This window comes from Lichenostomus cassidix, chromosome 5, assembly GCF_008360975.1.
Source record: "Lichenostomus cassidix isolate B80296 chromosome 5, HeHo_3.0, whole genome shotgun sequence".
NCBI classification, from domain to species: Eukaryota; Metazoa; Chordata; class Aves; order Passeriformes; family Meliphagidae; genus Lichenostomus; species Lichenostomus cassidix.
In genome coordinates, this window is record NC_139486.1 from 15,943,270 (window position 1) to 15,970,488 (window position 27,219).

General features: G+C 39.0%; 1 protein-coding gene across 2 annotated transcripts in view; it reads left to right on the forward strand.

Annotated features, from left to right (window-relative positions):
• Positions 1-11,244: 11,244 nt before the first annotated feature.
• The window catches only part of PPP4R3A (protein phosphatase 4 regulatory subunit 3A), a 42,188-nt gene continuing 26,213 nt past the window's right edge, over positions 11,245-27,219 (forward strand). Inside the window, exons 1-2 of one of the 2 annotated variants that reach the window (XM_085061540.1) lie at positions 11,245-11,386; positions 18,883-18,938. In XM_085061540.1, coding sequence (XP_084917666.1) covers positions 11,245-11,386; positions 18,883-18,938 — 198 coding nt within the window. Of the gene's footprint in view, positions 11,387-18,882; positions 18,939-27,030; positions 27,051-27,219 lie in introns of those variants that run through there. The other variant, XM_085061541.1, reaches the window with a different exon arrangement.

Below are 27,219 nucleotides of genomic sequence, written 5' to 3' on the forward strand. Positions count from 1 at the left end.
ATCCTGCTGTACAAGCTGTTCACAAATGACAACATAAAGGTGTATACTGAAGCAGGAAAATTTGCAAAGATAAAAAGTTGTGCAGCAAAGTCACAACTAAAGCAGATGGCAAGGAGTTGAAGAAAGTTTTAACCAATGCTGAGCAGCCAGATAGTAAAAAACTCACACAATGTATGCTTACCAAATTCAAATACAGGAACTTGAAAGAAAAATATGAAACAGAGAGCTCTTAGTTGTAGCTACTCATGAAAGGGATTTGGGAGTTATTTGAATAGGCAGCACCATGCCCTGTGGCAAGAAAAGACAAACTGAACATTACAATTATTTCTTTATGAAAAGAATAGAGAACAAACCAGGAAAACATCATGATGCTGTTGTACCAACCTTGAATCTCAAATACATGCGCTGCTGGTTATTGATCTCGAAGACCAATGCAGTAGCACTCGATAAGACACAGGTAAGTTAAACAGTAGGGATCAGAAAGAATAAATAGATTCTATTCAAGGGAAACCAAATAGCACATTTCTTAATGGCAAAGAGATGATTAAAGGTGGAGAGAACATAAAATCAGTAGTACAGCTATAGTGATTCATGGTTTCAAAGAAGCACCAAAGCTGTATAGTACTTTGAAACAAGCAAAAGGAAACACTTTCTTTTACATGTTACTTAGTTGTACAGAGCACTGAAAGAGATGGACCTTTGATCTGACCAGGGTGGCAGTTCTTACAGTCTTGTGACTGACACTTTTTCTCTGACTGTGTTCAGTGTCATGTTGAGGCAACATCAGTTGAGCAATATGAGAAGCTCAGTATAAAAATAACATCCTTTTCAAAGTATTTTTTCCATTTGTATCTACCACCCCTCTCTACTGTGACAGGCATTGCCAATAGCTAAAAATATGCAAGCACATAAATAACATCAGCACCAATCGTGTGGCAGTGATCTGCTCATACTATACTTGTCCACGTCATTTCTGTTACCAGTTTTACCAATTCATAATTGGCAACTGCTTTTCCCATGTACTCTTCTGGTAAAAGTATGGCATTGCCACATACACTGAAAACTAACAAAATCAGGCTTTGTTACTTTAAATCTAGAACTATGAACTCTTCAAAGACACCTCACTAAGTACGCCCTACCGTGAGGCCATTCCTAACAGAAAAAGGAATCAATGAAATGGTCTTCTGATCATTACTGTGGAATTACAAAAGGAGAAAGACAGTTTTGAAATGAGTGGTTCCAAGATAAACAAATTCAAACAAGTCTCTTTATACCTTTGCACTAGATTAGTAGGCAGGAGGAGCAAATTTTGCAATGCAGATATATCAGTCAGTGCAAAGATTATATTTACTGCATTCTTTTAAATGTCTGTCTTTGCTTTAGAAGTTACTAATTTATTTTCAGAACACAACTACCTATAGGGTAAATCTACAACAACTGTGATTATCCCAGAAATCTTATGTATTTGTGATAAGGTAGCATGTATTATAACACAGATGAGTGGCAGCATATGTAGGAAATCAATTCATTGCACTCCTTCAGTTCCAGTGACTGCTGAACAGTGGCTACAGAAAGACACAAAAGATGAAAATGGTTTTCTCTCCTCAAAGAACTGCTGTCAAGAAAGCTAAGCCACCATTAGGTGGTGCCTAGGAATTTATATAGAAAGAGAAGAACTTCCTACCTTGTGTATTCATGTTTGCAAAAGAATCATGAACATGTCTATTCTTATGGGTATGTTTATCTGAAGAAATTGCCAACAACAGCCTACAAATTTCTTTAAGGAGAGTGCGTTGTGCAGGAATAAATCAACAGCAAAATCAGACACTAGATTAAAAATGCATAAAATGAGTCTATTTTTAATGTATGCTAAAATATGTCTTTTGCTATTTAGGATTAATAAATTTAACTGCCTTTTCCCATGTAACCTCATGACTTTCTAGGGGGTTATTTTCAGTACAGTGTTTTGGAGGGGGAAAAAATCCCTCAAGATCCCTAAGTTCTTCTACTATGAAAGATCTGAACTGAGATAGCTGGAGGCAAGAAACAGCACAGTTCCCAGTTCTGATACCATTCAGTGTACTACTATTAGAAAAGTGCCATTTAATTGTCATTCCAAAATCATCTCCTCTTTAAATGGCTGAAGACTTGTTTTTCTAACAAGTTTTTATTTAATTTTGTGAAATGCATGGATTTGAGTTTCAACTACTATAAAATTGCGTAATATGTCCTGTGTTTAAAATGCAATTGATTAATAAAAATTGTATTTCCTAATTAACTCATATTTCTGATTTTCTACCATATAGTTACTTTTCTTGTGTCCATGCCTTCATCATAGTTTGTGGCTACAATGGATTCTCTATACAGTAATTTTGCAGTTTTATCAGGGATCTTTTTTCCCCTTGCCACTCCTCATGCCTACAAAGATGCTACACTGAACTAAATGACAAGGTTGTGTGCTGGAATCCCCAAAAAGTCACTTCTTGGGAAAACTGAGAACAATATCTGCTATGTGAAGAAGAGCACCACACACGGGACAAACCAGAGGCTGATGCATACTGATTGATAGGGGAAGATTTCCAAGGCAAATATAAGACAGGAAAGAGAAGGATAGGAAAAAGACCTCTGAAAATGTATTTGGTTTGTGGGGAAACCAAGTTGTGCAGGACCTTGTAAGCACAGAGATTAGTCTTATAGCAGGGAACATGGTACAGCAGAGATTTCAAACTAGTGATAGCTATGAGCAGGATGGCAGATGAGAACATAAACTAAACACAACTCATTTGGCTGTGCTGAAAGGAATTGGGAGGACCACAGCAGAGATATAAAGAAGGCAGCTGTATGAGTAAAGGAAGGAGATGAGCTTGATTGGATCCATGGTTTCCTCGGTGAGAAGGTCAGGGAAGGGATTTAGTGCTGGTCCATGTGATACATAATAGGTAACAGGAAAGTATAAATCATAATCCCAATGATTTGGGATTATGAGAAGTGAGAAGCACAGAGGAAAGCAGGAAGGGATCAAGGTTTCAGCTTTACTGACTGGAATTAGTCTTGTTTTCCTTTATCTCTAGTTGCCCTAGAATACTGGAAATACATGGCTGCAAAGCACTGTAGGATCTTTAGGTGATCAAGGCTCTGGGGTGGCTGTCCAGGGGACCTCAACAAATGCCAGTTGGTAATTATTTTGTCCCCATACATTAAATTGAATGGCTATATTATACCACATATCTGAAATAGTAGAGAATGTCTTGACATCCATGAACCTCAAACACCTATCTACCAGAGAGCAGATGTTTACAAGATTTTTTATGCAGAAGATATCAGAAAATTTAAAGAATTCTCACCATACTCTTTTAGTCGGTATTAAACACAAATAAATACATAGAATTGAGATACATTCTTATAGATTATATATTCTCTCATTATTATTTTCTCAGATTATGTCACTAAAGAGAGCCATAAACATCACAAATAAATCCCACATGTTAATTAGTTTAGACAATTGTTAGTATTTAACATCTATTATTCTAATAATATAATATAATAACTAATTTCTATATGGTGACAAGATGCAGTGGTGACCAATAAAATGGTATGCACTTACACTGTCTTTGGTAGCAATGTCCAAGTGTGTTCCTGGTTGTATTTATTTAGGACTATTTATTTGCCCTGTGTATTTAGTCCCATTGTCCTGCACCAGCCAGTGCACAGCAGAGCCGTGTCACTGCAGTCACCCCACACTTCAACACACAGAGGCGTGAAAGCTGCCAGACCCCCTTTGCACCTCATTGCTCCAGACCTTACTGGCACACACGCCACTCCCAACCTTCTTCCTCCTGCACATCTGCTGATAATCCCCACATGCCTCTAATGCCTTTGTCCATTGATCACAGAAGTGTCTGACTTGAGAGCTCTGCTTCGAGGCCACCCATGCTCTCTGCAAGAGACCCTTATAGTAGATTAGTACATTGGACTATTAAGTTTGACTTCAGCATCCGCGTTGCCCTGCAGCAGAGCATTCCATCACTTTCTTCAATGAGCTGTGGGAAAAGACCAATTTTTCTTGTTTTGATCATTCCACCTACTGGCTGGATTTCTTGCTCCTCACTTCTCTTGTTGGAGAGGACATTAAACAACTGACCCTTGCTGACTTGCTTAATGCCTTTCAAGATGTTACAGATGTCTGCCAAATCCTATCTCCGGTGTGAGCCAGAAGGGTGGTAACAAGTATGGAAAAAAAGGAGACTAAGCTGGGAATGCAGAGTCAGAGGAATTTCAATGTTGCTATTCAGGCAAACCCATTCCATAACAATTTAGGTTGTTTTTTTCCTGGTAACAATAAGAGCAAAACCTCCAGTTTTGCATTTGGTCTACTTAGCTTTACTTTTAGCTAGAGAAGGGATGCAAAGTGAAGACAATGCACATTTCCTTCCCTAAATGCTTGGCCTCTGTTACTGCAGAGCTCATGCACAGAGCCTGGTGTCAGGTTCTCACCTCTGCTTTCTTGGCTTCATGTGCAAAATAGAAGATACTGGAACCAGCTCAGATAATTAGTAAAGTAATCTCTCAAGTAGTTGGATGTGCTCCCAATCTGTTTATGTTACTTAACTGCAGCTTGAACCACAATCATTCCTGTTCTGTGCAAGTCTTAAATTATTTGCATTCTCTAAGGCCATCGTTGTCACAAACACTGAAGTGACTCATCTCTTTTAAAATTGAAAGAAACCATTATATTTGAGTTGCTGTCAGTACAATGGCTGATTCTAAATTACAATTGCTTCCTTCAAAAAACTCATCTTCCTCCTTTGTCTTCAGGACATTTTTTCAGGTTTCTAACATTTTTACATTTATTAAACTTTATTACCAACAGAAGTATTTTCACTTTCACTAGCTTTTGTTCAAGAACCTGATTCTAAATTTACACAAGTCTAGTGCAGTCATCCCAGATGACTGCTCTAATTGAAGTACCAACCTGCTGAGACTCTGTGTGCATGTATGGATGAGCATCCACCTACCTGTGTCTATGTGCTGCTGTCTTGTTCTGGCTCTGACAATGTCCCTTCTCCATCCCCTTTGGCCTTTCTCCCTCTTCACTCTAAATCCACCTAAGTAGTTCTTATTTACCCAAACTGGAACACCTTTAACAGCTCCCACACTCACCTCAGGATGTGCCTAAGGTAATGAGGAATTTATTTTAATACGAGTATTGCAGCAGTAAGTAATTTTTAGGTGATTAGGTCGACATATAATAGAAAAATTGAAGTAGTTTTTACCCTTTTGGGTTTCTGATGGACTTTCCAAGTTTCCTGGAAACAAGGTTATGACATAGATTTCATAATTCCTGCCTCGCGATCCATCACTTTCTCAAAAGACCAACAACTGTACAGGTCTAAGAAAAGCTTGTTGTAGTCTGAGTTATGGATAAAGTATGGAAACCTTATTTTAAAAAAAATACATGGGAGCAAAAGCTAGGAAGTCTGTCACAGAAAAAGGAAAAAAAATACTCAATAACTCTTACTAAAAACTTTACAAACACAGTCAGTAGGCAAAATAATAAGTGTAAAAATAGAAACATGTACTGCATAGGGACAGCTAGCACAATTCAGATGTCTTGGAGTTCCCCTCTCAGAAGGAGGGGAATTTTCACTGCTGGATGAATAAATGACACAGATGTTGTCTGCATCAGCAGTGCTTTGAAATTCTTCAGTCTTTTGATAACGAGGCCTACATATTTAGATAAATAGTAGCATTTCCAGAGAGGTGTACAGGAATTCAAAACAAATACAGACTTTGCATGACTGCAGTTGCACAGAACTCTTAAAAGCAAGCTCTGCTTGGAAGACAAGGGTCTTTTCAGTACTATGAAAATTAAGACAATAGGGGTTGAAGGAAAAGAGATCACATTTCTGTTGAGGGGATTCATATGCATGGTATGTAGGAGGAAGAGTCACAGAATCTTAACTGCTGACCTTCACAGGTTCATATTTGTGGTTAAGGTACAAGTACAGGGCTACTGCTTCTCAGGGATCTGTGGCAGGATATGAAAGCTGACTGGCAGCATCTGAGACATGATTCAGAGGGTATGGCTGCAAAAGAGTGCAAGCTTCAGGAATCTGAGATGTTAAAGTGCAACAAATGGATCTGCAAAAAAATAAAGCTCTTCAGAGCAGTCCTTTCTGACCCTTTTCAATTTCTTAAAATTTGTTAACAATGAGGACACCGGAATTATAGAATGCGGCATTAAAGCTACTTTTATTCCTGATGTTACGTTCTTCCACACTGTGCTACTTTAAAATTTACCCGAAAGGCTTATTATAGGATCTTACAGACACAGAGCAGTATTAGAAGTTTGTGTTGGATTGCTTGTTTACTATTTAGCTCTGCTTCTTTCAGAGCTGCCTTACTATTTATTCCCATTGATGTGACCCTGTATGTGGCAGTATCTGAAGGGGCACATTTAGGAGGTATAGGCCAGAGCACAACCAGGCCACACACTGGCTGCCTGAGCTGCTCATCCATCAGGTCTTGAACAAACACCATTTACAGCTCAGAATTTTGAGCGAAAGCATCATTGCTTGCCTTAAAAATGCAGTGATTACCGGGAAGCACTTATGAGCTCACAGATATTTGTAAAGCTGGAATAAGCCAGAAGCAGCTGCCAGTAACCTTCCCAGCTGTCCTGTCTACATCAGCACCTTCAGTAAGTGAACCTGTCTCTTTCTGACCCCTATGTCCTCATCCATTTCTTGTCATTCTTCCAGGCTGTCTGACTCATATACAGTTTTTATGCAGAGATTTTACATTGATTTTCTAAACATTACAAGAAATCCTAGATAGTATCAATTCTACTCTTGATTTCTCACACTCATCTAGGATCATCTCCACTGATCAATAACCCCTTTTGAGCTATGCCAGTCACCTTAAATCTGACCCAAGCAATGTGAGCTTTCTTCACAGAACACAATGTTGGCTTGCCAGAAAAATACCTGACAACTACCCATATATATCTGCACCATTGCCCTTATGAGCAACTTTGTAATTTAACAAAAAATTAAACTTTTTTCCCCTAAAGCCACATCAGCTGCTAGTGCTATATGCCCATCATGTAATTCCTTATTGCCTTCTGTGTCAGCACTTCTTGTCTGTGACTGACGTCAGATAAATCAGTCTATTATCCAAGTTCTCACTTGTCCAATTTGAATACTTATAGTCAGTCTCCATGTCTTGCAGAATTCCTGCAATAACTTAAACTCTATTAAAAATTAATAAGGTTTCATGCTTCCTAAGATCACACAAGTCCCTTTAGGACTCTCAAAATCAAGTTATTTAGGATCTGCATACTTAAAAATGTTTCTAAGAAAAGTTGTTTAATATCCTTCTCAATAATGACCAGGAAAGCACTTTGTCATTACCATATGATACAAATACTTCACACATCCTTTCAAGTATAGAACAAATTTATTTATTAAACAATTCTCTTTTTTTCATCAATACCAACATTTTTAAAAATCTTGATATAATAGGCATATAAGAGTGTTAAGATTTAGGAAACTTGAGCTGTTCCTAAAACTAGCAACCATGCCTATTTATTAATTCTTATTAATTTTTTCTGTGCTTCATAACTTGTAATGATTGCTAGGTTTGCTTTCTCTCAACTGTATGTATTTTTTTCAAGCTGTTGTGTTTGCTTCCCCACTAAACTAGAAAGGTATTTTTTCTGAATCTCCCCTCTTTCTTGATCACAACATTCTGACTTCTTTATAGATGTCTTCTTCTTTATCAACTCTCCCTACTACGACAATTTTTCTACGTAATTTTTTTTTTCACTCAGTCATTCATTTTCCACAACTTTTGGGGCACAAGTCAGAATACGTGTCTTGGGAACACAAAGGCATAGCCAGTGACCATAGGTGTGTGTAGTATGGACTGTAACTTTGTTTGCACATACTGAATATAGCCATATCTATATACTCAGGCAAGCACAGACTTTCATTCTAGAAATAATTTTCACCAACATAAAGTCTGAAGTTGTTAGTTTCCCTAGTATTTTTTTTTTTGCCAGAAAATAGTTAGCTAGTAGTTTTAGGAACTCTTATAATGCTTTAGGACCAAAGTTAAATATGGGACCTGAAGTTCTTCATAATGGAGATGCAATTTTCTTTCCCAGAATTATTATGAGACACAGAAAGAAAAAGTTATCATGTGCTTTAGTCTTGACTGCTGTGCAAGAAAGTAGCATTCAATGGTAAACCCAGTTTAGGCTTATTCCCATTACATGCATCCATGTTTAGTTACTTTCCTGTGAATATGAAAGTTTAAAACTGTATTCAATACTCCATTTCATAATTTATTACTCAATTCCCAGTGGGTCAAAGCCTCTGTCAGGGCAAGGTTCTTTATTATTTACAGGAACTAAAGGGGCCTAAAGCTTTTAATTCAGTTAATAACAGCCTCTCGTGATGCCTGAAGATACTTCCTTCTGGACACAAACTATCAAACCTCTAGAAATTGAGAGAAGGAATTGAGGTGTGACCTGACAGTCTTGCTTTCTAACTCATTACTCCAAGAAAAATAAATGGAATGTTTCTTTCTTTCACAACTGCTCTCCAGCATGGGAAGTTGCTCTCAAGGCCCAACCTTTTTTTCTGGAATGACTGGGGTAGAAATATTTGAAAAAATAAAACTCCTTGCCAAATATAACAAGAACTGGATTAAAACCTGACAAGTGGACACTACTGTTGGACTGTGCATTGATCAGACTGATGTCAAAGTAACACAAGGCCCATTAAAAGAAGCTGAGCCCAAAATTTTCATAAAGCAAACTATGCAAACTGAAATCTGATTAAGTTATTGTTTTCAATTCACAAAAAGAAAAAAAATAGAAAGAATCAAAACTGCAGCGAGCAGTGTGGTCTCTGCTTAATCTGATGGCCACAAGAGGGTACAATTTGTAAATTGTACGTGAATATAACGGTCCTACAGAGTTTTCTCTAAGTGACATCAATCTTTTCTGAAGTTCCAAAAATCCATCTCCAGACTGGCCTGAGGGAAATTTTGGCACAGCACCTGCCCAGGAACATCCCCTGGAGAGCTGCCTAGGGCACCAATTGAAGGTAACGAGCATCTTTCTGTGCACATGCTGTGCAGAGGATCCCCTTCAGACAGACCCACAATCCACAGTTCTCAGACATCGGAATCTCTTCAAACCTGTTGCTGCTTTTGCCAAGGACACCACACTGAGAACAACCAGCACAACATACTTTCAGCTACATCAGAGGCACCCAAACAACACTCTCGAATGCTCTTGTATTCTTAACCAGCCCTTGCGCATCAGAGCAAAGGCCAAACGGCTTTGTCTGGGCACATGAGGAACCACAGAATATTCTGATTTGGAAGGCACCCTTCACAATCATCCAATCCAACTCCTGGCCCTGCACAGGACACCCCGAGAGTCACACCATGTGCCTGAGAGTGTTGTCCAAACGCCTCTTGAACTCAGTCAGGCTGCTGCTGTGCCCTGGGGAGCCTGTTCAGGAAACTGGGTGTCAATCCTGGAGCCAAACACTGTCTTTCTCACAGGGCAAACAAAGCAGAAGATGGACAAAGGAAAACAGGGCTTGACTAGAGGCTTGCTTGTGACACATAACTAATTCTGAGGTGAAAGCTGCAAATCTGGGGTTTTGGCTCAAACCACCCTCTGTATAATTCCCTTTGATAAACATTTATCAGTATTTGTTGGAAATCACAAAATAAGAGAGCATATATTGCAGTGAGCTCCCAAGTACACTGTGTATCTAGAATGTACTGTGAAATGGACTCTCTTCTGCAGTGGTGCTGGGGGGGGGTCCCAAAAACACCGGTGTTTTCACGTATTTTAGGGAAATCTGTCAAACATATGCTCAGATGTTGGCAGCAGTAGCAGAAGTGGCAGCAGTGGCAGAAGACTTGACAGCTTCTGTCTGTTATTGCAATTGTTTGATCCCATCGATGACTGCGGAGATCCAACAGACATTCAACCAACAGCTGTTTAAGTTTGGAATCAAGGTGCGACAGGAGGAAGAAAAGAAACAAAAAGCCCCCACAAAGCCGAGGGCCGCCGGCGCCCGCCGCAGGCCGCTCTAACCGCACCGCCACGGCCTCCCGCGCGGGCCGCTGGCCCTTTAAATGCCGGCGGGTGGCCCGTGCCGCCGCTGGCTGGGAGACCCCGCGCCTCCAGTGAGAGGTGAAACCAAGATGGCGGCCGCGCAGTGACTGAGGCGGAGCCGGGGCCGGAGGGAGCTGGGCCTCACCAGCCGCTGCCGCTCGCCCCCTCCCTCCGCAGGGCATAGCGTTTCTCTGCCGGCCGGCCGGGCCGCCGAGCGCCTGGAAGCGCAGCCACGTCGCAGGGCGCGCTGGGGAGTCGAGACTGAGCCGCCGCAGCACCGGGAGGAGGAGGAGGAGGAGGAGGAGGAAGAAGAACATGGCGGCGGAGTCAGGCTGGGAGTGAAGCCGCCGCCTGCGACCGGAGCCCATGGGGAAGACGGGGCGCTGAGCTCGGCTGGCCGTTCACCCCGTGCCGGGACGGGCAGTGTCCGCAGGCCCCGGGCAGCCCCGGCGGGAAGGAGGGCGGCTCCTTGGAGCCCCGCGCTGACGGACGGCGAGCGAGGGGCTTCGGGCCTGGGCAGCTGCTGCACAATAGAGCCGGGCTACAGGCCGGGGCGAGCGGCCCCTCTCCCGCCCGCCTCCCTTCCTCTGATTCCCTCCGGCCTCACCAGCCTCTCCCCTGCTTTCCTCAGCAAGGCTCCGGCTTCCAGGGACGCCTGCTCCTGTCACGCTGGGCCGGCTGCTGTCCGCCGCTGCTTCTCCTACCGCGGATCCCCTTCTCCTCCGGGATCCCTTCTTCACAGCCTCTCCTACCTGCCCTTCGCCCTTCAAAGAGCCTCTCTTCTCTCTGCGGCTCTCCCCGCCTAGGCTTACTCGCCTTTTGTGCAGCGTCTGACTGTACCTGAAGGAGCAGCTCCCCTTTTCACATCTTCACCTCTTGTTTCCCCCTCTTCCCCAATCCTCTGTTACCCTCTGTTACGACGATGAGGATCCCGTTGGGGCACTGAAGAGGAGTACGAAGACCTTGCTTGGCGTGCCCGTGTGGGGCTGCTCCCTTCTTTCCCGCTCCCCTCCCCCGAGGGGGGCCTGGCCCCCGACCAGCCTTCTGCTCCCCCAGCGATTGCGAGCCAGAGTGGTGGCTGCGGTGTGGCAGGCGGCAGGATGACGGACACCCGGCGGAGGGTGAAGGTTTACACGCTAAATGAGGACCGCCAGTGGGATGATCGAGGCACAGGGCATGTGTCCTCTTGCTACGTGGAGAGGCTCAAGGGCATGTCCCTGCTAGTCAGGGCAGAGAGTGATGGTAAGTGTGTACGGCTGAAGGTACAGTCTTTCCTCGTCCTACCCAGAAAAGGAACTGGGTGTAGCTTTGTGTCTGTTGCCTTAATGTTTTGCTGCATAATTCAGATGGTATTCCTGAAAGCAAGTAGGCATAACCAAGGTTCATTCGTGCTAGGCTAAGTGAAAGAAATAGAAGATTGCCATTAAGTGTGAGCATAGTAGGCACTTGGTTCACACTGAATACATAGTGTTGCATGCAAAATGCGTTCAGGTCTGGTTACAAATCTTGGGTGGGTTTGGATATCTAGTGGTCTAGTTTCAAAACTGATCACTGGATGTTTCTGGAAGCGATCACCTCATGAAAATCGTTGTTCAAACCTTAGATCTTGGCTTTTAATACATGTTTTTAAAAGGTTGTTGGATGGCTAACACCCTTCTTTTTCCTCCTGTCCTTTTCTTTGATAGCTTTTAGAATTGTGTAAGACATTCTAACAGCTATCAACAGTTTTCGAAGTACAGTTGTTACGGTAGTATAGACAACACAGTAGACAGAACAGCATTTTCAGAGATGCATTTTTTTTAATGGAATGGGAGTTCTCAGTCCTTCAGCAGTTCTAGGTCTTCTTGAAAACAAATTAAAATGATGGATTATGAAATTCTTTCACGTTTTCTGGCAACACAAGTCAATAGTATAAGTTGAGTAGTCCTGTAGCTACATATTTGGGCTAGTCGTGACTGTTGCTTGAGTTCATGACTGCTGTGATCAGAGTATATTTTAAAATGTATACTTTACAGTATCAAGCTTGTAGCATTTTGCTTTTAAAGTCTGTCAGCACGTGACTTACTACTTCATTAGATGTATAGCTACTGGATTTAGTGACTTGTAGATCTAGTTATAGCTTGTGACTGTCAACAGACCTTGTAATTTTAATTATTAAGCTTTTTTATTGTAGGAAGTAGAATGAAAAGCAACTTGAGAATCATTAATCCTTTTTGAGAAAGTTCTGACAAACTGTACAATATGTAATCTCTACAGCAAAGATCATAAATTGAAATGGAGGAATCAGTCATCTGAACAGGATTTTGATAATTGATCTTCTGATAAGCCCCCAGAGAGGTCTTTTAGTTTCTTGTTTAAATTTTAAAAAGTTAAACTGATTTTTATTTATTTTACAATGAGGAAGATGCATTTAAACTTTGAGTAACTTCATAGTACAAGAGAAAACATTCAAAATGGAAATAAATTTAGTTTAATTTCAACATGAGGAGGGAATCAAAAAGATTATCACTAAATTTTTAGGCTAATTTTTACAGTATGTTTTGTCGTAGATACTCTCCTGGCTGCCCACATGGCTGTTCAGGTCGAGTTTAAAAACTGTCATGTCTCCTACACGTTAACAATTTCCTGATTTTTTTTTTTTCTTTTTAGTTCTTTTTAGAAAAGAAAGCAAAAGAACTGCAGTTCCTAATCTGCTTGTGAAGAAATAGCTCGTTTCAACTGAAATCCATTTATTAACTTTCAGGGGGATATGTGTGCTTGAGACTGATTAGAGCCTGAGTTGGACTCTTGTTGTTGCCAGCTCATTTGTTGTAAGAAGGAGGATACAAACTGGTACAAAAACTAAAATAAAGTCATTGCTTTGTGTTGCATAGCTGAGATACTCTAATCAAAGCAGAACTTTCTCAAACTTACTGATTGCACCTAATACACAGATGTCTGTTTGGTAGGATGCACACTCTAGATGTCTCTCAAACTGCATACATGTACTTCAAAGTGTTGAATAATATGCAGAGTTAAAGTTCTTAATATAGTAGGTAGTGTTAGTCCTGGGTAGATGTGGGCTCTATTAATAGGCTAGTTTTTCTAACTTGCTCGTGTAAACACCTCATAAAGTTTGATTTCTATTTTGTTTACTCCCCTTGTCTATTGTTTGAGGGCTAATTTTGAAGGTAAATAGTCATTTTTACATGTGAGTATATGAGTTGGAAAAAGGTAGTGCCAGACCTGTGTTTTATATACTGTGCAATGTGTGTTTCCTTGCATGCTCTTTTAACTAAATGAAGTAGTTGACTGTGATTTTTAATTTTTTTCCCCAGTTATCAAAGACATACAAGCAGTACGAATCTGACCTATACACCATTTGCCTCCATGTTTCCATTGCATTCTTGTATTGTCTTTCTTTGTCAGCTCCTCCTCTTTCCACAATGAAACTTCTTCCTTCCTGCATTTCTAAACCAGCTTTTCCTAGCCTTTGAGCTGAGATTCATCCTGTGCACACTGGCATGTTCTTACTGACTTACTCCAGGAAGCTGACAGAAAACCTCGGGATCTGCCTGAAGGTGAAGGCTCCATTTCCTGAGCTGGGGAGGTCGGGGGGATGTGAGCAGTAGATCCTTATGCGTGGGGGAAATTCCCACTCCTGTTAAAGGGCCAGTTTGGCTATGCACAGATCAACAGCAGAATTGCCAGAGGTTTGTTTGGCTGACCATGTGGGCTAGCATGTAGTTCAATTTTTGGATTTTGCAGCTGTGACTTGGTGTAATAGGCTGCTTTACAAGTGGTTGAGATTTTATAGCACAGTCAGGGTGTTCAGATAAGGGAAATACAATCAGTATGCCACATCTAAGGTAAGCTATTGGAATTGGAGGAATAAGAACTGAATAAAAGGGCGATTTTATCTGTAGGTGTGTTTTTTTAAAATTTGTGCTGGTGTTTAACACCATCTTAAAAGAAAGTAATTGAGAGCAGATGAGTGATTTGTGTTGCTAGCTGAATGTCTAATGTTCCCAGGCACTAAACTGTTAAGAGTCATTGCAGGCAATTTGGAGTAACCAATTTTAGAACAGAAATACCATAAACTGCTTTCCTATCAGGTATATTATGCTTTGAAGCATGAAATTGTAATTTTTTTTACACTTTAATAGCTATTCACTTTTTATTTATAACCCTGAAAAGTTATTCTGTGTGATTCCTTGTTGCAGTGTATTCTACTTAAATTGCAGCAGAGCGATAGTGAAATCTTTCCTTGCCGATTATCACCTACCATGTGAGTTTCTGTGTGTAATCAGAAGCCTTTGGTTTCTTACCCATTTGTGACATGGTATTTTAGGCTGCCTGTGGCCTACCTTACTCTTAAAATGTCTTTGTGCTTCTTGGGGTTTACTTCATCGTTTCAGATCACCTTTTTTTGTTCTGAGCACAGATGACTGAAGTGACCTCTAAAGTGAACATTTCTGTTCAAGTAATTTGTGTTAATTTGCAGGCTTAAACCTTTAATTAATATTACTAGTCCTGTATCTAAACTTTTTGACAAGCCAAAGTTATCCCCTCCATTGCAGGCCATATTTGTGAACTCTCTTTTAGGAAATCTCATAATTTTCATTCAGAGGTTGTTGTTTGCTGGTTCTGAAGTCTGTATGCTAATGACTTCTGCCACAGGGCAAGCACCCATCCTTGCTGTTTCTGTAGTGCAGCTATCAGTAAACCTGTACGACTAGCAGAAGGCTTAGACAAATTTGGCTTTAGTTTGTTTTACCTTGTTTAAACTTAAGAAACTAATTTTATTGGCTTGTTTTTAGGAAAGCAACACAGTATTTATCTTAGATCAAAATGGAAAAAAAAGCACCAGGGAGGATGAAGTGGGGGTTTCTTGTTTCAATTCTCCTGGTTCTCCCCTTTCCTTAATATTTGGGTTTGATCCTCCAGAAGTGTCTTAGACTCCGGAATAGTCTCTTGCAATTGTAGAACACTTTCTTGGACCTTGGTTTGTGCTATTTTCTTGCGTTTCTGTGATTAGCTTGCAGCAGAACTTAAACCTCTGTGTGCATCTTGCAAGAAACAGCTCTCGAATTGAAACTTTAAGTGTAAACATGTTTGTACTGGTGAGGGGTAATGACCAGCACTGTTTTTTTCTGCTTTTGAGGAAGACTCCATCTAACAGTTTGATAGGAGATGAGCAATGTTCCAGATTAACTGGTCTCTTCCATACACATCTTTGTAAACAAATCTGCAAATTTGCTATTTAAGACTTTTGGATTGGGAGATTTGATGTCTGTGAAGATAATTGAAAATAGCATTGAATATATGTATGTAATCTGTTTTGAACAAGTCTTTCCCTATACACACATTCCTTCTGCAGCACAGAGTGGTGTTTTATACTAACAAAACCCCTAGCTGTGCTGTATTGTATTACAGTGGCAGGTAACAGAATTCTGCAAATCAGTTTTCTTTTTTATAGATGATTTCAGATGTTATTTTTTGGCACCAGTGTTTTGCAGTTACCTTTACAAATTCATTCAAGGCTGTAATTTTAAAAATAACTGGATCTGTGAAATTTTGGAGCATTTGCTAAAAACATAGCTTGTATTAAGGTGAGTTTTCAGGTCTTACCTGACTTTGAATAGAGTCATTGGGTCAGTGCAGATGAAATTTTGTTTGTGTGTTTTTATAAAATAGACAGGATAGTCTTAATATTTTGCTAGGATAGCACCAACAGAAAAGTACCTACATAGAAACTAATGCTTATGACAAAAGCATCTCAGAAAAATGATAATGACTTTTAATGGAGGAGAAGTTTATTTGTGATGTGTTAGATTTCTGTAACCTTTTTCTAAAGAATATATTTGTGTTTCAGATACCTGTTACTGCTGCCTAGTTTCCAGATGCAAGTAACAGAGACTTAACATTGCCTCATACCAGGAAGGGGCCTGATCCTGTAAAACTAAGTGTATGAAATAAACTCACTAAACTAACTAGTAGAATAGTCACTGATTTTTGACTTGTTGAACCCTTTTTGGGGAACTTATTGCGCAAATGGAGCATCATATTCTCCAGAGGAATGGATTTGTGGCAGTTATTAGATTGAGAGCACAATTTACCCTTCAGTATGTTTCTATCTCTAGATCAATATTTTTCTGATTATTGTCCAAAATGGTGAGGAATAGGTTGAATCATGGTAGGGAGAAATAATTCAAGCATTATAAGGCTTGATTTGTCTTTCCTGCAAGCAACAGGTTTAGTAGAGAAGAAATGCTCTTTTTTGATAAGTCTTGTAAAGAAGTCATTTTCTAGTGTCTGCATTCAATTGTTTTCATTTTTTAAAAAATAGCGTTTTGTCAATCATGGCATTCAAGTTAAGTGTGGTATTCTGATGTTGGGATTTCTGTGTCTGTAGGTCTGTGTTCAGCATTTAAAATATAATGTTGAAATTTTCAATTACCTTTGATTCTTAGAAGATTCTAATTCATACTTGCTGGTATTAAATATTTCTAGATAGTAAAGACTTTCTAGAAGTTAGCCAGTTTAATAGCACAAATAATATTCTAAAACTTCATGTAGTAGAAGCTGGGGCTTCGAAAGCAAGACTGACTCTGTAGCTGACGATTGTAATGGAAAAGGAAGTGCTGGTTGTAGATGTTCATTAGGCAGACCCAAAAGTCTAAGCTCGAGACTATGGCCAAAGTATGAGCCATGTATTGGATTTGTCCATAAACCTCATCTTAGATGTTTTCCTTCTTTGCCCTGCTTGTGATTATTTTTTTCTCTAGCTGTGTGGTTACACTTAAGCGACTAAGCTGCTTTGGTAACAGAGCAGGGCAAAGAAGGAAAAATTTTCTTTTTTGGAAAAACTCAAAAAAAGAATGAATAGTATATTTGGGCTTGAGGCGAGAGAGCTTTTACTTTGTGTCTTGTTTTCCCTCGAGGCATATTTATTTCAGTTTTATTGTTGTATTTTATCTGAGTTTGTAAACAGCTTTTACTCCAAGAGCAGTTGAGACAGGGACATAGTTTCTTCTATCATTGGTGAAGGCTGCCTCTTGTAGAACAACAGATTTAGAAATTGGGAACAAGCAGCCATCACAGGTATATTAATTTTTAAAAGCTACTTAATTGTATCTGATGATCACACACATAGTAAGCTAATGGGTATAAAACTTGTTGCTAAAGCTTCTAAATTCATGAAGTAGTAACCTTTCTTATCACACAACAGAATGTTCTGATATTTATGTGATTCTCTAATGATGCACCAGTCTTAGAGCAAGTGAAGTTCTGTGATCTGATTCTTCAGTCTCTTCCCTCACATTCCCCCAACCCAACATCTTCATCAGTGTCAGACAGAGGCATCGAGTGCATCCGCAGCAGTTTTGCAGATGACACCAGGCTGAAGTGGTGTGGTTGACATGCCCAAGGGATAGGATAGCATCCAGAGGGACCTGGACAAGCAAGAGAAGTGGGCCCTTGTGAACCTCATGAAGTGCAACGTGCTGCACCTGGGTCAGGGCAGCCCCTGGTATCAGTCCAGGCTAGGGGATGAACAGATGGAGAGCAGCCCATATTCTAGTAATATGTTTGCTTTAGAATTGTAGTGATGCAACAGAAGTTAACACTTTTCTTAAAGAAAGTTTGGACTTTCCTTAAAGAATAAATTTAAACAGGTAAGTGCATGGAGAAATGCCACTTAAAGGGTGCTTGCAGCCTTGTGTTTTAATGATACGTTTGGCAGTGCAAGTTAATTTATCACTATTTCTTCGTGTAAGATGAGTGAAGCTCTGCAGATGTGTAAATTTAAGTCATGCACTGGCATTGGTGCAGCTGAATGGCTGTTGCTGTTGAACCGCTAGAAAAGACCCGGATTCTCAGCGTGGCAAGAAAAAAAAAGCTTTATTATTTTCATTCCAACTTATATAGACTTTTCAGAGGTCACCCAGGTTGGTCAGTCAGAAGCCTCCCCCTAGGCCTGACTGGCCAGGCCTGAACTGTCCAAATCTCGAGACACTGTTTTCATAACATCCAAACTTTATCTTTGTTTATAAAATACAGGAGAAAATTCTCATGGGAAAGACCTGTGCTAGCCACAAATGGCAAGGTGGATGAGGGAAGTGATTGGTCCAAGAATAAAATCAGTTTTAAGGGGTTTTTTTGCATAGATCAACCCTTCAGATCATTGAAATTAGACACAATAATGGTAACACTCAAAAGGAAGGGAAAGAAGACACAGACATGAGAATGGAATTGCTGTTCAGTGTCTTACATCAGTAAAATGCTGTGAAGTTGTTGTTCTGAGTTTGTTGTGTGAAGTGTTTTGGTATAAGCAGTCACAACAGTTACTACTCTAAGCATTAGTTTCTAGATACACTTCCCAGGAAAATAAGTGTTTTAACTAACCTTTAAGAACAAATACCACATAAATACAAATTTCACACAAAACAACCACAGGTAATCTCTGGAATGCAGTTGTTATGCTTTTGATATGCTTGACTTGCAAACTCTATTGGCTCTAAGAAATTTTCTGCAGAAAAGTCATTACTCAGAATAAGAAAGGTTTAAAATTCAGTCCTCAAAGCACTCTTAATTATTCTGTACTGTGTGAACAATATCTCTGAGGGACCAATGAAATATAAGCTCAAGGATAGGGCTTAAGAGACTTATTGTTGCTTGAGTAAAGAGTGATCAGAAAATTCATGTGGAGATTAAAATTTTAGTGCACATGTAAATAAGTGGAACTTTTTTTTTTCCAGGCTCTCTTCTTTTGGAGTCCAAAATTAATCCGAACACTGCGTACCAGAAGCAACAGGTAAACATACTTTTCTTTTCCTCATGTCTAAAGGCAGGTTCTTTAACAGTATACAACCAATAGCGTAGCAATATAGTAATTTTTTTTGCCTCTATTGCAAATTGTATTTTATGTTCTTGTGCCAAAAATAGGCAAAGTACTTTGCACTGTTTTTGTGCATTATATGATCGTGTGCTATTTCTCTGCATTTTTTATGAAGTTATACAGATAAATTGTGCTCTGTTTTGCACCAGAAATTGCTTTGGAAGAGACAGGCAAAACCTAGTTGTGAAAATCAGGAAGCAGCTGAGGTTCCTGAGGGTTATAGTGTCTGAAACTTAGTATCATCTGGCTTCTTTTTTCTTCCTTATATATCAGATGCTATAACTTTAAATGTATTTTTATTCAAGGGAAGACTAGAAGGCTTTGTAGTTATTTACATGTTAATCTTCCTTTGTCTTTTACTTGAAGGTGGGTATGGGTTACTACTGCTGCAAAGGATTCTGTATGCGTTAAAGCAGCTTCTCACCTGTAGTTAGCACCTTGCTTCAGTTAATTTAGCCATGCATTGTGAGCCCCTAAAGAATGCTCCTGAGATGGGTGAGAAGTGAACTGTGTAGGTTTTGTACTTTGTTTGCTGTTCTTGTTTTATGGATGCTGCGAGTTGCCCTTAGAGGTTTAAAAATGCTGAACCAGATGGTATTTTGTTGCCTGTTTGGTCAGCTCAGACTTGTTAAAATCTTGTCAGATACAGTTAATGTATTAAAACACTCTATAGTCTTTCAGCTTCAATAGTTTATTATAGGCATAGAAATATTATTTTGTTCACAGGCAGTCCCAGTAGTTGTGTCTCTACAGCTGTTTGTAGGATTGTATTTTGAACTGAATGGGGAGAGGTAGTATGCGTTAAAAATACCCTTCCTTGAAAAATTGAACCTGTATCTGTCTCTTGATATAATTCATAATGTACCATCTAAGCAGCCCATACTGAAAAACTGATAAGACCAATGTGGGTCTGGAGAATCAATTCCAGGGAGTAAGAAAGGACAAGACCAGCAAAAATGCTAAGCTGAGTAAGTCTTAGCTGTAATCCTGACTAGCTTGAGGTCATGGTTCTGTGATACAGTAACTTCAGCTGTAAAACTCCTGAAGTGACCCTGAATATTTTACAGCTCTATGGCATAAAGTGCTGATCTGGTGTAAACTTGCTTTGCTGTCTTAAATCTGTTCAAAGAGCATTGAGAGGTGAGCTTTGTATCAATAGTCTTTATGCCAGATCAGACATGAAACCTACTTCAAGTAGACATAAATGGCAAGACTGGTACAAACTGCCACACATGCCTGTCAGTATAAGTACTGGTCATTGTGAAAACATGGTTAGAGAAATAAAAATATTAAACATTAATCTGTCTCAGCAGACCAGCATTGTATATTCTCTCTGCTGGAGAAGGAGAGGTGCTGGTTTTAAAGCTTTCAAATGCTATGTAGACAGACATTTGTATTTACGAGTGGATTGTTCATATTACTTAAGCAAACCAGTTTCTAGTACAGATTGAATGTGGAGCTCCACCCTGAGCCCTAGAAATATCAAATGTTCCTTGGTGTGTGTATTAAATCTGCTTTGAAGCCTGTTTCATGTCAAGCCTACTTATCCTTTCCCTTAGTAAAAGGCAAGTTCAGAGTTTAAACCTGATTCTTTATGAGCAAAGCTTGGAGCTTAGCAGCTGAAAGAAGAGTAGGTTCTTTTCCAGCTCTGCTCCTAGAACTCTGAATGGCTTAAACTTACTAAATCACAAGAAAATCAACTTGGTACTTTAAATCCCTCTTCAAAAACTGGTAACTCTATGTTGGCAGAAATTTCAAGACACCTTGCACAAGTTCCATTTGTGGAACTGAGATGGAAGAGTGAGCAAGATCTTTGACTGCAGAAGGCCACTTTGGTCACCTCACTACTAGAGGAATTGCAGCCTGAGATAGAAGACTTGCTTTTGAATTTGCCTGCCATTGGTAGTTGCACTTAGAAAATTTCAAGAAAAATCTCCTGGAAATCTAAGACTTAAAACTTCAAAGTAACTGTGTAGTATTATGATCTTACCAGACTTTTGTCTCAGAATTTTGTTGTGAGGGTGAACCTCCATTCTATTTTAAGGGGTCCATAGCAGCACATCTGTTTCTACTGTGACACAGCATTCAGCTTGTGGGCACTTTGAATATCTAATGGAATAAATGGATGAGTTCTTTTGTCTAGGCTGACATGAGGCTTGTAAGAAGAAACAATCTTTTATTGGACTAACCAAAACAATTTGTGGTTGGAAGAAAGAAGAGATAATGTGTAAGCTCTTGGGGAAACTTACTATGCCAGTTGCTTTGGATCCTTCAACAAAAGAAGCCTATAGATACCTTTGTGATACAGTGAAGTCCTTCCACTGGTGAAAGAACCTTCTACCTATGCTGCACTATTAGTGCCAGTGTGAAACAGATGGTCTGGGTAATTGTTGATATCACAAATTATGCAGTCTCATGGTACATATGTGTGTTTTAATAACTGCATAGCTTAGATAATTATTTATCAAAATGCTAGTGTGAAGACCTGAGGACAAGTTTGCCTTGCTGCATCTGTTCCCTTGGTGTGTAAAACATCCATGGAAACTAAAACCAAACAAAACCAACCAACCCACCAAAAAACCCCCCAAAAACTATACCTGTGAAGCTGAGCTTGTAGTGTCATTTTGTCCCAGTTGTCTGATTTATACTTCTTGGTATTTAGTATTGAAAGCAGTGACTGCCCTTTGTGGTAGTAAATACAACTTTCTACCTTTGGAGGGAAGGAATACTTGAGAGATATTGAGAGCAGGACTCATTTTTTTATACATCAGCCTGAGATACTTCAGTTTGCAGTCTAGTTCCCAGTCTTCCCAGACTTACCTGCCATCTAGAGGTTTGAAATAATTCCTTAAAACATGAAATGCATAGACAGTCTTTTAACTACCTTTTCAGTAGTCAAGTAAATTATTCTGTCACAATGAAGAGTCATTTTCTGCTGTGTGTTCAAAAGATAGGTCTATGTATCTGATTCTGCAACATGGAATTGCTACCAGTGGAAGTTGATTGATGCATTGAACCATGGACTTTCTGGCAAACTCATCACTACGTATACTAGAACTAGAAGAAAGGAAGCCATATGAGGAAAACAAGCTAGAAAGAAAAAACTTGAGAAGCTAATGTCCTGTGGTTCAAAAAAAGGACTTAATATTTTTTATGTTTAGGTACTACTTGTAGGCAGAAAGTTCTTCAGAAAAGCAAAATGCACAGTACAGCCACATGAGCACCTGATTTGTATTCTTGTTTACAGCTCTGTGTTAAGTTTTGTTGGTGTTTTTATTTTAAAATGTTACAATAATGGTCCTATAACTTTGCCATGGCATATACTGGATTTAATTACTGGGTAAGTAGTAGCATACAGCTTAAAAGGAAATTTGTTTAGTAAGTGGAATTTAATTATACAAGGCATTGTTGGGTCACCCATGGAATAATTAGTTTTTCTATTCTGTTGTTGGTTATTTTCTTAATATTCTAGTAAAGGTAGAAGATATTGTAATCATGGGTTGAGGGGGGGTTAAGGCATTACAATTTCAGAATGTTAGTGAAAAAGATGCTGTTCTTAAACAAGTGATCCTTATTCAGAAAATGAATAATTGTGCTAGTGTATTAAGACAACTCACCTCTTCCTATGCAGCCCTAAAGAATTAATAAACCCTCTCTACACATAGCATTTTTCTAGGAAGAAACCTGATATGGGTGTGGACTGGGGTATAGCTTTTCAATATACTTTGGTAATGTTTTAAAATAGAATAGTAAAGGCTTGTATCCTCAGCTTTTTTAGATGCATCCTTGTGCATCCTGTAATGCAGTGATGAAGTGTGTATCAGATCCCTTTCTGTGTCTGATACAAGGAAGACTTCAGTTGTTTACAGCTTGCACCTACAGTCTTGCCTCTGCACTAGACGTGTCTTGTGTCCTTTGCATTGTAGTCTCTTTCAGTTCCTCACAATTAATTAAATTCATCCAGAGTACTGTTTACTAGGTATGTAACTTGAAGGTGGCTATCCTTTAATAATGGAGAGCAGATTTATTAATAAAAAAGCCAAGTTTTGAAAAGGCACTGACAATGCTCAGAGAAGATGAACTTCATACCCTGGCTGTCATGACAAGCAAGGCAGCAGTGAAACTGTTTCAATAAAATTTGTCTATATTGTAGCTAAGACAGTAAGGAAAAGTGTGTGGCTTTGTGGGGTGAGGGAGTAAACAAGGGAAGGGTGGGTTGCTCTTGGGTTTGGGGTGGGCCAGTTCATCTATTTTAAATTAACATACATTTCTTCATGTTTATTCTCCTGTGTATTCTGATTCTTCTGCTGTTGCTGAGTATGGCAAATGAGTCAAGGTTCTGCTACAGAGCTAATAAAATTATTTTATTCCATGTGATTCATGGGAATGCAGCTATGAAATCACTGACTGAAAAGTTATGTATGATTGTTGAGCTTTCATAGAAGCTAGTGGAACACAGTCTGAGTATGCCTTTAACATTGACATGTTAATCAGTTTTTTGAATAAATTGTTAGCACATCCAGATAACCAAGTCCTAAGTGAAACAGTGCATGAAACCAAATGCAGAATTTAAACTTTATATTACATTACTTGGGTGGATTTTTTTAGCTTGAAGATACTGCCACAACCTACCACACTAACTATATATTTAACTTAAAAACCCTGGGTAGTGCCAGTAGTTAATTTAATAAAGAGCAACCTGAAATTATGAAGCTGTGCTTTTGATTGTAAATATTTAGATAGGGATGTGCTGAAAGGTGATGTGGCATGTCCAGGGAAGTGTCTGGGACTGTAAACAGTATAAGGGCTTAGACAAGGAACTAGCAATCAGGCAGTCCAAGAGGAGAAGAAACAGGCTTGCTGTGTTGAACCTTCTGTGGGCCAGAAAAGTGTCATAGGCCTGAACCATGTGAAGGCTAATAGGAAGAGATTAATTTGCATTTTAAGACTGAAAGCAAGAGTTTATGGAAGACTTATCTAATTTAGGGGGTCACTACTTGTTGAGTGTAGCCTAAATCTCGTAGGGATGCCAAGAGAATGTTTTGGAGCGACAGAGAAGTCTAGTGTTCTCCCAGGATATGAACAGCAGTGAGAGTCCACATTGTCAACGGTAACAGTTTTGTTAATTTAATCATGTTAAGAAAGAAGTCACGGCAGAATCAAGTGAGTACTTGTTGCTCTGAAATTCTTAGTGATGAAATGCCAGAGCTTGCTTTGGAGATTGTGTGAGTGCTGTAAAACAAACCTGCTAATCTGCTTTCTAATAGTTAAATAAAAGTGATTTAACATCAAGTAAAAGTTGACTTTTAGAGAGTGCTGTGGTGAGAACTTTAGGCTGATAGTAAGTATCAACAACTTTTTACTCTTGAGGAAAGTGAGAGACCTTTTGGCAGTAGTTTAAAAAATGAGAAGTCATAGGGTAGATATTAAACGCTGTCTAAGTGCATTTGCTGCTATTTCCTGGGTTAAATTATTGCAGGTTAGCTTCTGAGGCATGAAGTCTCAAATGAAACTGTAGCACACAGTAGTGCTTCTGGACCTCTGACTAACCAGAACTTGCTTCATGTGGGCTTGATGCAGCCAGCAGTGAGAGAAGCAGCGTGGGAATCCTTGATTGTATGCTGAATTTCTGCCTCAGGCTGTGCCCTTATAAGAATTGGAGTGTACAAAGCTGTCCTCCACTGTTAGAAATTATTGATACCTCTTTATGGGAATGTTAAGTACATAGGTCCCCTAAAAAGAGGCCATGCTTAGAACTCTCGGTTAAATTTTAACCTCATTTTATCTGTGCAGGCATAATGAGCATGAATATAACAGAAAACAAATTCATATGAATGGTCCTAAGGAGACAGCAAGTTTTGTATGAGCTGCGATGGTGATGACACATCCAACTGGCACTAATGTCAAAATAGTTTTTTGGAAAGCAGCAAATGATTTTTCAATCTTTGAATAAGATCATGAACTCTACATAAATAGCTCCTGATTATCATCCTGTTTAAAAAAGATGTTGCCAAGAACTGTGATGCATCTTGAAAAATGTGAGGAGTTAGAATGCTGGAATTCTTGCAGAACACTCAATATAAGCTCTTTCAATGATAAAAATCTTTGTCCATGTTTGTGACAGTTCACACAGTGTAGTTATGATTTAATACTGCTGTTTCACATTTTAATTGTTTAACAACGAGATATATAAAAACAGTTTTTAGATGTTTTAATTATCCTGTCCATTTCCTTGTATAGATGCTAATATTTTGTATGAAAAGCAAAAATAAAAGACATGTCTTTGATCCAACTGAGCCAGAACTGCTATTATGAATCAAATAAAATTGAAGGTTTTATGCTCATCAAGGTGTACTGTGCAAGACTTACCTCCTTACTTCTCCAATCAATATCCACTATTACAATGTGTATTTATCATTACTCCTGTTTTTTTCTTGGAATGGAGTAGGCATGCTTAAGAAATTTCAGTTGCTTTCTGGAGTTTCAAGAAGTATTGTTTGACATTTAGAAGCAGCACATTGTTCTATTCCACAGCTGAGAGATCCAGAGTAGTTAATGGACTCAAATTACTCTGAGGAGATGTCAGATCAAGCACATACAAAGATTTCTTTCAATAAAATAAGCAGAAAGTAGACTTTTATTGGTGTGTTCTTCTATCTTTAACTCCATCTAGAATTTCCTTCAGTCATTTCTTCAGTCATGTATAAGACTTGTACTGTTCTTTCTGCTGATTATAAACTTCGTAGAATTAACAACATAAAATTATAGTCATAACTGTCTGCATTTAACAGTGACTTTAAACTTAAACAGAACTGTATATTATTCAAACTGTATAGTCGACTGTATAGTATTCAAAAAGCAGTGAAATGCTTTTTGTTTCGAATTCTTTTTTTAAAAGCCCTTTGATGCAGGAAAGGTTGTATAAACAAATACAGTCTACTAAAGATCCAGAGAGTAGCAATTGATAAATTTCTGTTGAAGAGCCATAATATGAAACTCTTGTATGATAAGACAACAGAAACTAAAAATTTCAAAATTTAATGTTGGCAATTGGAAAGTACCTTTCTAATATTGATAAAACAAACTGGAAGATGAGTGTTCTGCTGCTTAAATTATTTCTTTTAGCAGTTTTTTGGGTTTTTTTCCAAAGAAGAAATAACTAAAAACAGTCACAATGTATAGCGGTGTGAACTTCCATGTTTAGTGGTAGATGATCTTATTTAAGGGAAAAAAATGCTGCTGGCAAAATACACTTCTCTACATCTGTGAGTAGTTTTCAAAAGCAGGTTTAACTTTTCTGTCTTCTCTTTCATTTTTCTCTGCCTGTCTTCCTTCCTCTCTCTTGATCCATTGCTGGATTTTATTGAGAGACTTAGAGCTTTCGTTTATTAAATGTAAGCAGTTACTGTAAATAGCACTGTCCTTACTAGTGTTCTTTTAGTCATTTCCCCATTTGTTAGTTGTGTTCTTTATCAAGAAGAAAATACATTTTGATCTTCTAGAAATGAGTAACTTAGAAATCTAACCACTTTCACCTGAATGGAAATGTAGTTAGATGGGAATGTTGCAAGTTCTGCTAGAGTCTACTTAAAATTTAGTGTTAGGGTTGTTTGAGTTTTTAAATTAAGTAAGCACTACTTAGTGTGAAGCTTAGGAAACAGCACCTTGAAAATTACTGCAGTAGAAATACAGTTGCAGAGATAAAAGTATTAGAATTTGAACCTGGTACCTACACTTGATATTACAGTAGGGTACGAACTCTTTTAAAAGATGGTAAACAAAAAAAAATTTTTTTTTGGGACTTTCACTTTTCAGATTTTTGTAAACTGATTTTTCTTGCTCTGTTGGAGTCAGCAGTACCAGGTGCTGTCAATCTGTTATTACCAGAGTATTTGCACCATGACCTGTCTTGTAGAGAATAAACTATTAATTATGATTTTTTTCTTCCTTTTGTATTTTGGAGGTGGTCTTCCTAAATCCCTTTCTTCTGTGTACCACCTCTTCCTCAACTCTTTGGAAAAGGAAAAGGTAAACTATTTGCCATTTACAAGGTAAAGCCATTAGTGCCTCTGAAGCAGTATAGCTGCTCTGGTAATGGCAAATTGATTATATTGTATTGCTTGACAATCCTATTGGAGCTGGCTGATTGTGCTGTTTAGATTATAGTTTAGTTTAAGGTGTTTTCTAGTAAGCGCAT